Source organism: Populus euphratica, unplaced genomic scaffold (assembly GCF_000495115.2).
Source record: "Populus euphratica unplaced genomic scaffold, PopEup_1.0 scaffold8.1, whole genome shotgun sequence".
NCBI lineage: Eukaryota > Viridiplantae > Streptophyta > Magnoliopsida > Malpighiales > Salicaceae > Populus > Populus euphratica.
Window position 1 is genome coordinate 619,668 of NW_011499855.1, and position 12,560 is coordinate 632,227.

At 33.3% G+C, this 12,560-nt stretch overlaps 2 protein-coding genes across 9 annotated transcripts; both read right to left on the minus strand.

The window, feature by feature from the left end:
- Window positions 1-1,190: 1,190 nt before the first annotated feature.
- LOC105122852 (galactoside 2-alpha-L-fucosyltransferase-like) lies at window positions 1,191-6,716 on the minus strand. 6 transcript variants are annotated; one of them, XM_011022179.1, is made up of 5 exons: window positions 6,510-6,716; window positions 6,291-6,411; window positions 5,442-5,599; window positions 3,910-4,606; window positions 1,191-3,117 (listed from the first exon to the last, which is right to left on the minus strand). In XM_011022179.1, exons 4-5 carry the CDS (start codon window positions 4,115-4,117, stop codon window positions 1,376-1,378), a joined length of 1,950 nt encoding a protein of 649 aa, XP_011020481.1. In that variant the 5' UTR covers window positions 4,118-4,606; window positions 5,442-5,599; window positions 6,291-6,411; window positions 6,510-6,716; the 3' UTR covers window positions 1,191-1,375. The 6 variants fall into 6 exon arrangements, with proteins under 6 accessions (XP_011020481.1, XP_011020483.1, XP_011020482.1 ...); XM_011022181.1 differs by lacking the exon at window positions 6,291-6,411; XM_011022180.1 differs by lacking the exon at window positions 5,442-5,599.
- A 2,771-nt stretch (window positions 6,717-9,487) lies between these two features.
- On the minus strand, window positions 9,488-11,738 carry LOC105122854 (galactoside 2-alpha-L-fucosyltransferase-like). Of its 3 annotated transcripts, XM_011022185.1 has the most exons (3): window positions 11,579-11,738; window positions 11,163-11,405; window positions 9,488-11,043 (listed from the first exon to the last, which is right to left on the minus strand). In XM_011022185.1, exons 2-3 carry the CDS (start codon window positions 11,362-11,364, stop codon window positions 9,575-9,577), a joined length of 1,671 nt encoding a protein of 556 aa, XP_011020487.1. In that variant the 5' UTR covers window positions 11,365-11,405; window positions 11,579-11,738; the 3' UTR covers window positions 9,488-9,574. The 3 variants fall into 3 exon arrangements, with proteins under 3 accessions (XP_011020487.1, XP_011020488.1, XP_011020486.1); XM_011022186.1 differs by having other exon boundaries at window positions 11,169-11,738; XM_011022184.1 differs by having other exon boundaries at window positions 11,163-11,738.
- Window positions 11,739-12,560: the final 822 nt, after the last annotated feature.

A 12,560-nucleotide genomic window follows, 5' to 3' on the forward strand; every position in this document is an offset into this window, starting at 1 on the left:
TATAAATATATATATATATATATATATATATATATATATATATATATCACATCGTTAACAAAACCCAACAACTCAGTGCCCCGCTCTTAAAAAGGAAAAATTATTTGAGATTAACTAAATATGATTCAATTAAAAACTTAAATTTACTTGTAATTTAATTAATCTAAACAAAATCTTTGACATTTTAAAAAAAAATTCCTTTTAAGATGATTTTATTTTGATTTTTTTAAAAAAATTAATTAACTTAAATTAATTAGGTCTATCTATCTCATGACAAGAGCCTGCACCTGAAACAGCTTCCAGTGGGGCTTAATAACTGTTCATTTGAATGTATGTATATAGTAAATAAAATCACATTAAACAAAAAAAATCTGGCTAAATGGAAGTTATAAATTATATATATATATATATAAGAAAAAAAAACATACCAGGACCAGGATCTATATTATCTAGCATTCATCTCTTAGGAGATGTTTCGCATAAGAGTTTATCCATGTAAATCAAACATTAACAAGATATAAAAATATCTTCATCAAAATGCTACCAATAAAATAATATTGTAAACATCAAGAATTAAAGTTTTATTTGTCTTTATGTTTTAATAATATTTTTTTCTTGTTTTAAATTAAATTTTTTTTTGTATTTTTAACTTATTTTGATGATCAAAAATTAAAGTTTTATTTGTCTTTATGTTTTGATAATATTTTTTTCTTGTTTTAAATTTTTTTTTTGTATTTTTTAAATATTTTGATAATTTGGAATCAAAAATAATATATTATTATAATATATTTCTAAATAAAAAATATTTTAAAATATAATCAAAATTACATTCCGAACGTACAATAAAATTAAATTTGGTGCTGTTTTTATATTTTGGTTCTGTTTTTATATTTTGTACTTTTTGCTTAGACAAGAGATTCCATACCCTTAACACTTGTTCAACTCTTAGAAATGGAACATGTGGCTAAAAATAGTCTACAAATTTAAGTGGTCGGTGGTCGTTACTTGTCAATAGGGAGTATAGATTTTTCTAAACACAAACGACTCGTATAAAGGAAAATCAGGAATTCAAACGATAAGTCGTTGATAATCTCAAGGAAGCACGCTTCCGTTCTTTGAAACTAAACTCCATTCATCTTCCACCTGTTACATGGCCATAGGATGACGAGGCACCCTTCAACATCAATACCTGGATCACCGATCAATTTCCGTAACCACCAATTCAAATTTTTGCAAACAATGATAACTGCCCTTATTGTCAACGGATGCATGAAAGAATATTACAAAATATTCACACAAGAACATGCACCTGCAGCAACAAGCTAAAATATAAATCAATTTACCACTCATCGTTACAACTTACAAGTAGTTTCCGCTACAATCGTTTATGATCATTAAAAAGCTTCACTCCTGTCTGCCGATCTGCACAATGCCTTACAAAAGGAACAACAGTGAAATAATCAGTTTTGTGCTTCGCCTTACATTCATAACTGGGAGCATAGTGGAAACAAGGGTCCATGGATTTGTCTTGTCGACAAGGCGGATCTGGAACCATTTTATTCCTTGGTCTAATCAAAATCCATGGCTTCAACCCTCCAAGACCTTGTGCAGCATAGCCAAAGGTTGACCCGGCACTAGTGACTAGAACATCACTCAAGCTCAGCAGATAAATTTCTGCCCACGCCTTCATGTTGTGCAGGTTATCCGCTTTGTGTTGATATTCTTCGTGGCTTGGCTGGCAAACCCTGATCACTTCACCTGTCACAGTAGGTTTTGACTGGTACATGGCACTCATGTTCTCATAGTAGTCTGAATACAAGGAAGTTATTAAAATAGTTTTAGAAGAATTATTTGGACGAGAAGAACGTACATCGCTCTGGGTATCAACTTCTGGAAGAAGCTTTTTCTTCAGCATACAGGATAATATCTGACCCATGACCACTTGAACTGGACTAGCCTTGCGGTTAAATACTCTTATTTGGAGGCCAATTCTCTGTTCTGCCTTCGCTAGATTAGTCTGATAAAACTTTGTGATTACTCTCCAAACCTGATTGGAGGGGTGGAAAAGATAGCGACCCAATTGATGGAAAATGGTTTCTTTTTCCGGGAACAGCTTGCTTACCTCTTGCTTGAAAGATGGGCTCAGGAAGAAAGATGGGGCAAAATATTGGTCAGACGATAGAAAAAACCAAGGAACTTTTTCGAGAAGAGCTCTGCTCTGGTCACACAGGAAAAGCTCATCAAAATCGTAAGTACCGTGAGGTATATTAACATATACAAATGATGGGGGCGACGACTCTGATATATCTCTGAAACGATCATGTCTCTGTTTCAAGGTATGGAATTGTTTTTTAATAGGGAAGTCCATGGGCAATATCCATGACGTGTTGGGAAATGGCTCGCAAAAGAGGTGAGTCATGTCCCTGCCATGATCAACAAGTAGGACTCGATTTGCAAGGAGAGCATAAAGAAATGCTGAAGCCATGCTTATTATCCTGTTCCCCATCCCGTTAGAACCCAACCAGACAATGTAATTACACCCACCAGTACTACCTGTATGGCTAGATTTGAGTCTTTTTAATGTTTCATTGTAAGATCTGGTGTATGGTCCGCAACGATTATGAAGAGCTTCATACTCGCGTAGCTTGGAAAGGAGATAGGGAGAGGGCTTATGTTGAGAAGCTTTGCGGTATAGGAAAGAACGGTATCTACTCAAGCAGGATTTTTCATCAAACCCAGGGGATAGAAGCCCATCAAGCAATTTATCATTAGCCATTTTGGTAGGTTGCGGGGAACCAGATTTCAAACCTAATTCTTCAACAAATCCAGGAGCCAATGGTTGAACGAGCAGCTTATCATCAGGCTCGCTGGTAGGCTGAGAGGGAAGGGGTTTCTCATCGGGCTCGCTGGTAGGCTGAGAGGAATCGTTTTTTGAACTTGATCCATCACCAGATCCGGGAGCCAAAAGTCCATTAACCAGCGTGTCATCAGGTATGCTGGTAGGCTGAGAGGACTCGTTTTTTGAAATTGATCCGTTGCCAAATCTGGGTGGCAGCTGTTCATTAAGCACCTTCTGATCAGGCAAGCTAGTTGGTGGAGAGGAATCATTTATTGAGGCTGTAAAGAGGGGAAAAAGTGAGGGGATAAATAAACAGCAAATAAAGAAACCACGACAATTAACTGAGCATTCAAAACCTTAAAGGAAGCCTAATCAGATAATAGTACGGTGAATCAATACATTTTTTCTCTGATAGCTAAAAGGCCCAGGAAAACAAAAGGACATGCCTAACCAATAGGAATCTGTGGTAACTTTTAATACTATCACGTTGGGGACAAACAATAGAACCCAGAAAAAGAAAAGGAAAAATAATCTGAGCTGGAAACAGAATTCAACCATCAAAACCTCCTGAAAGCTGGTAGCTTAAACTGAAAAATGGATTAGAATTACATCAATTGTGCAGCTATGAAAAGCAAAACTACAGTTACGTGAACTGAAAAACAAATTCCATCATTCTTTCCTATAATGGATGCGTTACAAGGAGCTAAGAGCAATATGAAGTACTTAGCATAGCATGTAGTATAAAAACATTGACATTTGAAATTTGGAGGATGATAAATATAAATTATTTGAACATTTACACAAATAAATTGTTTAGTTGAACAAACACAGAAACGAGTTTCAGATCACTTGTTCTCAAACAACGTACATAATACAAACAGAAAATTGAAATTGAAAATATGACTGCTTTGGGGAGAGAGAGGGGGGGGGGGGGGGCTGGAGGAGGTTTAAAACTAGAAGTAGTTTAATGACTCGAAAAGCTGAAAATAACATTAATCTAAAACTCCTTTATAGCAGGAAAAATGGAATTAGCAATATGAAAAAAAAAAAAAAAGAATTAACAGTCTTACCAAAACCTAATGCTGCAACATCTTGAGTATTTGCTGGAGAAACCTTAGCTTTAGCTAAACCCCCAATTAGATCAAATGCCGAGTCTTGATACGAGACAAAGACCCTGACTAGCACAGGCAAAGCAATGAAAGACAAAACCAAGATTGTCGTGCACCTCCTGAAATTAAATCCCAATCTTTCTTTTGCGGCTTTAAAGATTTCCATCATTTATGCACTGAGCATTGATTTTAGTATTCACCATGAAACTTTAAGATGCAAGCAAATATCTTCATGAAGTTCAAAAAACATCATTTACTCCAGCAATATTGTCCTGACATCTCAGTTCAGTTTTAGACTTCAAGAGCATGTTAGAGCCTATAAATGATAAGAAAGGATAACAAGCTTTTAGTAGAAGGCTGTTCAAAATCATCTAGTAGCTTCCCGTACACAACAAACTGATGACAAATGAGCTCAGGTTTAGCATGCCAGTCGATCTATTCCAACTTGCGACAATGATCCCTCCCAAGTCCTGATAGGAAACAATAACACGCATGCCAAGTAATTTGCTGCATTCATGAACAGATATTCAGCTGTTCACCAAACATTCAATATGGTAGGATCTCTGTTGTCCCATAACAGATATTCAGCTGGCTGATACAAGATTTCTAGCTATAGCTAGTATGCACCCTTGATCCGAATTGGGAACTAACTCCTTCCCTGAAAGGTAAATTTTACAAAATACATCACATGCTATTATTGTAGAGTTCTTTTAAACTAACACATGCTAAAATATATTTGGCAAACCAATAAAGCCCAAAAAATATTTAGAAAAATAACATAGTTTCGGAATTGAGCGGTTGGGAACTACACAATCTAATGGGATTGTTCCCAACAGTGCAATCTATGAATTGAAAAATTAAGCCACAACCCCTAAATTTAATTCGTCAACCCTAATTAAATCCCAAACCATAAACCCTAACCCAATCTCTAAACCTTAACCCCGAAACCAAACTGTAAACCAAAACCCAAACACAAACACTAACATCTAAACCTTAAACGTAAACCTAAAACCTAATGCTAAACCCTCCTAGAGATTAAACTCTAACCTATACACTCTTAAACCCTAAATAATAACCTAAAATCCTAAACCTTAGCTCTAAACCTTAAATATATATATTGGCACATTCTAATTGAGCCTCTAAACCTTAAACATAAATGTTGGCACATTCTAATTAAGCCATCATGTGATTGAGCTAGTTTTAAGATATTCTATTATTAAAGTTTTATCACCATTGTTGTCATGTTTATTTAGTTATCATAACAGCACAACCTAACCTATAGAATGGTAATAGATTTAATTATCTCTCTTACCCTCATTGCTTCATTCAACCATGTTGCCTTCATCACTTAAAAACATCTCGTTTGAAATTCTAAACAGCCTAATTATAAAAATTCAAAGTGTTCAATAATAATAACCTCTCGTTGACAAGCCTAAAACAATTATAAAAATAAAATACAAACTCATCATCAAAAAATTAATAAAACAACATACAATGACTACAAGTAACCAGCTATAGAGCTGGTACTTCTCCCCTCCTAATGCTTGTTGGTGGGTCGGCTTCATTGGCATCCATCTCATTATGCAACCAAGTGAATCTCCTTCAATCCTAACTAGTTCTCCATCTCGAGGGTTCTGGCTTTATCTAAGGCCTATTATATTTCATTCCATAATGATTCGTCAGTCACATGATGCAATGAAGGAGCAAATGAAGTAATTTATAGCATCAATTCCTTCAATTAATAACTCTAATTGCTTCAATTCATACCTAGTAAAGAGAGGGGAAAAAAAGACATATGGGACATTTTAAATGCATTATTCGGAATGCAAACTACATGGATTGTGCTGTAGGGAATAACGCAATTTATATCTGTTAGACCTGTTTATTTTTACATTTCAAAAACTCTTTTGAAAAAATTTGAAAATTTTTCTTTACTTCATATTAATAATTTTTTGATATTTTTAGATTATTTTGATATATTAATACCAAAAATAATTTTAAAAAATCAAAAACTTAATATTTTAATATATTTTTTAATAAAAAATATTTTAAAAAATAACTTCAACCACACTCTAAAACTAACATCTGCTGCAGGTGCATTTATATTAAAATATGAAAAATAAAGAACACTAACATCACACTCTAAAACTAACATCTGCTGCATGTGCATTTATATTAAAATATGAAAAATAAAGCTTTTACAGCCTTCAATTCTTAGATTAGACCAATCAGCATAAATTAAAAAATCTACATTACAAATCATGACCACAAGCAATATGAAACTCGGCATATTTCGAAAAAGTAATTTCTCTACAGAATCAGAGGTTAAGAGGTGAGTTCACCTAAGGAGCACAGTAATGCCACACAGGTGTGTCAGCATCAGCAACCATACGAGTGCTCCTTTTACATCCACTAGGGTCACTCCGACCCGGTAAAAAACAGGTTCATTTTCACTCAAATTTTCTTCAATTAAGATCGATATTTAACTCAAATTAGAAAACATTGATAGGTTTCATCACTATCTAAGCTTCAATCGAAAACAAAAATCATACAGAACTCACTGTTTGAGAGGATTCGGTTTTGATGAAGTAGCAAAATCTAGAAACGATGAGGTTTGAAGACGAAGCTCCCGTCGTTCCGCTTCTTGCAGCACCGACACTCGTTAATTACGTAATTGGGGTACAGACGTCTGCCTCTCCCTACCTTTTTAACATTTCAACTATGAAATATTATCAAAAGGAAGCCTCTGGTCTTGGGAATTTATAAATTTCCCACCCGCCATTCATTAGAATTGCAATTAATTATAACTTACTTATAAAAACTAATTGATTAGTCCCTTAGTTATAAAAAGTAAATAAATAATCTCCTGATCTGCGTTGATCATTCTGTGTTTCGTAGTTTCTTTATTTCGAAAATGTCATATTTTCTAATAAAAAAAATCCTCCACCACTCTTTTTTATTCTCTAATTTTCAAATTTAGTTAAATAAATCCCAGTACTTTTTTATCATTGAATCAAACCCTACTTGGTAAACTAACCTATCAAACAAGGCTTCAATCATAAATTAGGTATATTAACTCGACTTAATTTAATTTAATTTGATTTAATTTAAATTATATTATTTTTATTTTTAAAAAATAAAACCATATCATTTAAAAAATATATAATTGAATATATTAAGTATTGAGTTGATATATCAGGTTATCCAGTTTGATAATATCAATTACTATCTATTTTTTTTTTAAAGCCCAACCTGGATCAGGTTTAATAATTGCATGGTATTTCTTCTGCTATAGCGATTAAATAAATGTGACGAATGAGTATTTGAATCCATTAGTTTATTAAATGCAATGGATTGTTAATTTCCCTTGAGTTTTGGGTTTCAAACAGATAGCCCTACTTTGTCTAAGAATCTTGATTTACGGTTTGTTCGAGAAAGTTAGGGCTTTTAGCTATTGTTCTTGAAAAGTTTCAAATTGTAGCTTTTAAAAATAACATATGAAAAGAACTGTAATATTAGCTTTTAAAATATTATCAAATACTTCTAAAAATAACAAATTTTGTATTTAACAAACATTTTTAAAAGTTTTTTCTTTTTTTTTCAAATTTTTTTTATAATTTTAGATTGTTTTGATGTTTTGATTTCACAAATAAATTTTTAAAAATAATATTTAATAAATTTATAAATAAAAAAATATTTTAAAAAACACAAATTTTTTTATAATTTTAGATTATTTTAATGTTTTGATTTTACAATCAAATTTTTTTTATAATTTTAGATTGTTTTGATGTGTTTTGATTTTACAAATAAATTTTCAAAAATAATATTTAATAAATTTATAAATAAAAAAATATTTTAAAAAACAATTATTATCATACTCTTGTCAAAATTACATAATTAAAATAGCGATAGCCTCGAGCCCTCGAAAAATGCAGCAGCTTCATTCTGTACTGTTGCATGCAGCAACGATGAGAGCTAAATAAAAAACTTTTAGTGGATCTATTTACTATATATATATAATGTAGTGTTACATGTGAGACAAATCACTATAAGATTTGTCACAGTGAATTGTTTTTTTTCCCCTCTCTTTATAAAATAATTATTTAGTTTATGAAGGTAAAATTATTTTTTTCCAAAGGGTTAATGGTTAATTGGTTATTAGTAAATTGACTGGAGACAATTTAGTTTGTTTATACAATAAAAATAACTTTATTGCTTTTAAAAGTGTAAAATATAAGTTTTTTATCTAGGAGTTTTTTGTATTTTCTATTTTCATTGAATGGTAAAATAACATGTATGACTTAAAAGTTAAAAAAAAATATTGAACTTGTTGAGTTTTTTATCTTTTCATATTTTTTCTATTGTGAAGTAATATATTTAACCTTAAAATCATAAAATTTAAGTGCTTTTGTTATTATATTCTGTTTTTTTTCTTGTAATATTTAAATATTTTTAAAGACTATTTAATAATTTAACTTAATTAAAAAAGTTAATTCCCAACTAGTATTAAGTTCTTAACTTAAATTGATTGGGAATCAATATTCTTGATTAAGTTCAGATTTGATATTTTGTAAGTTAAGATTTTAGAATATTAACTAAAATTTAAAAGATTCTTTTGATTTTGCTTTGTTTTTTGTTATATTAAATTAAGTTTTTTTATATATTATTAAATTAATTAAATTTATCCTTTTCTTCTTTAAAAATTATAGCGTTACCTTAACATTTTTATTCTTACAAGTTACATCCAAAAAAAAAATGTCGCCCTAGCTTGCGTCATGGTGCTCATAATCTACTCGAGTTATTATTATTATTATTATTATTATTATTAATTCCTTAATTTTTCGCTTCCGCCATAAAAATGCTTGGTTCATTATAATCATGGTATTATTTTCTCGGTAATAATACAGAGAATCCTTGTCTGAAACATACAGATGCTTAAGTTCCGGGTGAAGCTTGCACACCTGCTACAAAACCAAAAACAAGAGAAGTTTTAGTCACTTTCTCGCCCTTCTATTTGTTTTTCCCTTCTGAAAACAAAGGGATAGCCTCAGAGTATCCGTTTTCTATCCATATATTTTTAAGTTCCTCATGCTATTATGGGGGGAGTGGCTAGTGTAAGCATGTTCTTATATGAGAACATGAGTTTTATCAGTTGGATTGGCATTTTCAAGTCAAAAGCAATCATAAATGTTGAAGACAATGGGGCTTTTCAACACAATCCAACGTATTATTAAGGTTGTAGTCATTAATTAGTTTTTCTTTTCTTAATCTTTTTTTTTTTTCTATGGGGTTAGAAATCAATAAAATGTTCCCATAAATGCCAGCAGATTATTATACGCTATATATAGTTTGTTAATTTCCCTGAGTTTTGGGTTTCAACCTGCTAGCCCTGCTTTGCCCTAGAATCTTGATTCAAGCCCTTGAAATGTAGCAGCCCCACTAACGTTTTGATATTCATTTTGTGTTGTTGCATCTAGTAATGATGAAAGCTCTAAAGAAATTTGTAGCAGAAGAAGTCACAACCAAATGGAGAGCAAGAGGCAGAAAGCACATATGCAAAAATTTTGATAGCACAATATTGACAATGAACAGATTGTTACAAAATGAATCATAATTGCAGCAGCTACTAAAGTTGCTTAGCATTAAACAGCTTTATTCCCTTGCTTGCATCCTCACACTGCCTGACATGAGGAACAAGGGAGCCAGTATCAAGTCGCTTTCTGGTATTTGAAATCCGGTGATAATCAGGAGGAAAATGAAAGCATGGCTCCATAGACATGCCTCGTGGACAAGGTTGATCAGTTGATTTGTTTCCGGCAGGCACGTATAGGATCCATGGCTTCAATCCTCCTAGACCTTGAGCTACATAGCCGAAAGTAGACCAAGAACTAGTCACCAGAACATCACTCAAACTTAGGATGCTTATTTCAGCCCAGGCCTTCATATTGTGTACATTGTTGCCAAAATGCTGAACCTCTTCGTGACTTGGCTGATACACACCAATAAAATCTCCATTTACCGTTGGCTTCATCCAATACATGCTCTTTATTCTCTCGTAGTATTCTGGATATAATGATGCTATGGTAATAGCTCTTAATGTCTGGTTTTTCGATGGGGAAGCTATAGGTTTTTGCTCATCTACTTGAGGCAGCAGTTTTTCCTTTTTAATGCAGCCAAGTATCTGCTCCAGAACAACATTAACCGGACTCGCTTTTCTATCAAATACCCTCACTTGAAGACCAATCTTCTGATCTGCACTGGCCAAGTAAGCACGATAGAATCTGGTGATTAGTCCCCAGGCTTGATTGGAAGGGTGGAAAAGATAGCGAACCAAGTGGTGGAAAACAGTCTCCTTATCAGGAAACAGTTTGCCTAGTTCTTGCTGGAAAGATGGGATCAAGAAGAGGTAAGGCACAAAGTATTGGTCTGACTTCAGAATCAACCAAGGGACTTTTTGGAGAAAACCTAGATTTTCATCCTGGAAAAAAAGCTTATCATGTCTATCATAGTTATAAGCTAAATAAATATGCAGAAATGATGGCGGCTGCGACACGGTTGAGATGTTCATGTTGTTAATCTTTAGTAGGTGCCCATAACTGTGAGCGTTTCCTGGTTGCAAGCTGTAGAATTGATTCGTGAGAGGAAAATCGATGGGCAATAACCATGATGTATTTGGAAACGGCTCACAAAAGATACCAGCCATGTCGGTTCCATGATCAACAAGTAGGACTCTGTTTGTGAGGACCGCATAAAGAAATGATGAAGCCATGCTGATTATCCTATTCCCCAAGCCATTAGAAGGCGTCCAAACAATGTAATTGCAGTCTGTAGTGCCATTGATGTGGCTAGAACTCAATTTCTTCAAAGCTCTTTTGTAGGATTCGGTGTTAGGTCCGCAGCGCTTATGAAGATCTTCATATTTACGCAGTTTCGAAACAAGATAGGCAGAGGGCTTATGAGGTGAAGTTTTGCGATACGAGGTCGCTTGGTACCTGCTTATGCAGGATTCTTCATCAAATCCTGTAGCCAGAAGCCCACCAAGCAATTTATCAACAACCATGCTCTCAGTTCCAGAGGGATGCTTGTCTTCCATTTCTGAAGCCCAGATAAGGGGGAAAATTAGGAAAATCAAGAACCAAAATTCTATGGTTTTGTACTACAAGAAATTATAGGATATGAAGATGTTGAAAGGTAATCTGTAGCAATGGACTTACCGGTACCTGAGGGTGTGGTAGCATTTTCCGACACTTCTCCTGTGCCATTATCTTTGGCAGCTTCCCCAATTAGAACAAAAGTTGAGCTTCTGTAAACCATGGACACCATGTATAACAGACAGAAAGCTATCAAAAATGAAACCACCAGTTTTGGAAACCTCTTTGAACCATACCCTGATCTTTCCATTTGAAAAATATCCATGATTTCTATACAAAGTAATCTCTGGTGCTACCAATCCCCCCCTGTAGAACAATCATCTGAACCATCAAGTATACGCTACATGAGGCTGACTAGTGACCACTCATCATTTTCAAGAATGTATCAAGATAATTCCCTTATTGATTGGCACGTAAAAGAACATTCAATAACAAGAAAAATTAAGATTGAAAATAGGGATAAGCAAAGAGAGATGAACCTCTGATCAAACAAGAAGACTAGCAGTGAACTCTCCTGGTTTCGCTTCTTCCCATTCTCTCTTTTGAACAAAACACAGGCAAGCCTCCCTTTGACAATTCCAAGTTCAACCAATCCTCCCACTAGTCTATTAAGGTGGCGTCACATTTTTAGACGAGGGACCTTTGACTTAGAGATGGTTGTTTGGTTTTCCGGTTGCTGAAAGTATTTTTTTAGAAATGTATTCAATTAATTTTTTTAATTTTTAAAATTTATTTTTGATATTAATATATCAAAACAATTTGAAAATATAAAAAAATTAAAGAAAAAAAATCATTTTTTTCAAAAACTCTTCTAAAATGCAAAAACAATTAGATATTAGCCAGCAAGACTGCTGTTTTTGCTACATAAATTACCAGGTAATTATTTTTCTTGGTTTTCTTTCCCTCGGAGTAGGACCCACGCAGTCTCTATAGAACAAGCAAGCACTGAAATACATCAAAGATTTTAGTTGGGACTATGGAAGGAGATGTGCTGATTATACGCATAAATGATTAGGCAAAACAGGTTTATCACATAATTGGCTGAAGATTATTCTATTAATACCAAGAACATGACATGCACGTATGTCATACGAGATGCTAGCACAACCACCGGCGGATTAGTAAATTTCTCCAGCTGGGTCTGTACAGGCTAGAATTAAGAGGATTTTAGTCCTTGATTAAAAGGGTTTTTTTTTTTTTAACAAGGAATCTTATTTTGTCTTTACATGATTAAAGGGGGTGTTTGTTTTGTATAAACTACTATATTAATGTCTTGGAAGGTAGTAATATAAGAAAAAACATGAAGGCAGTAAAGTGATAGTGACGTGTTATGGTTACGAGGTTGTAATAATGATAATAATAGAGAAAAATATGGTGTTGGAAATTGTTGCTGCGATGGTAATAGTTAAGTTTTTTTAATGATATTGTGAGTTTATACTTTATAGTATGTAAGATATTTTA

Bases quoted from the DNA above. Each gene is read 5' to 3' on its own strand.
- LOC105122854 (XM_011022185.1), bottom strand. From the start codon at position 11,364: ATGGATATTTTTCAAATGGAAAGATCAGGGTATGGTTCAAAGAGGTTT. The intron at 11,044-11,162 runs GTAAGTCCATTG...TCTGGGCTTCAG, and splicing joins TACCACACCCTCAGGTACCG to AAATGGAAGACAAGCATCCC.
- LOC105122852 (XM_011022182.1), bottom strand. From the start codon at position 4,117: ATGATGGAAATCTTTAAAGCCGCAAAAGAAAGATTGGGATTTAATTTC. The intron at 3,118-3,909 runs GTAAGACTGTTA...CCCTCTTTACAG, and splicing joins TGTTGCAGCATTAGGTTTTG to CCTCAATAAATGATTCCTCT.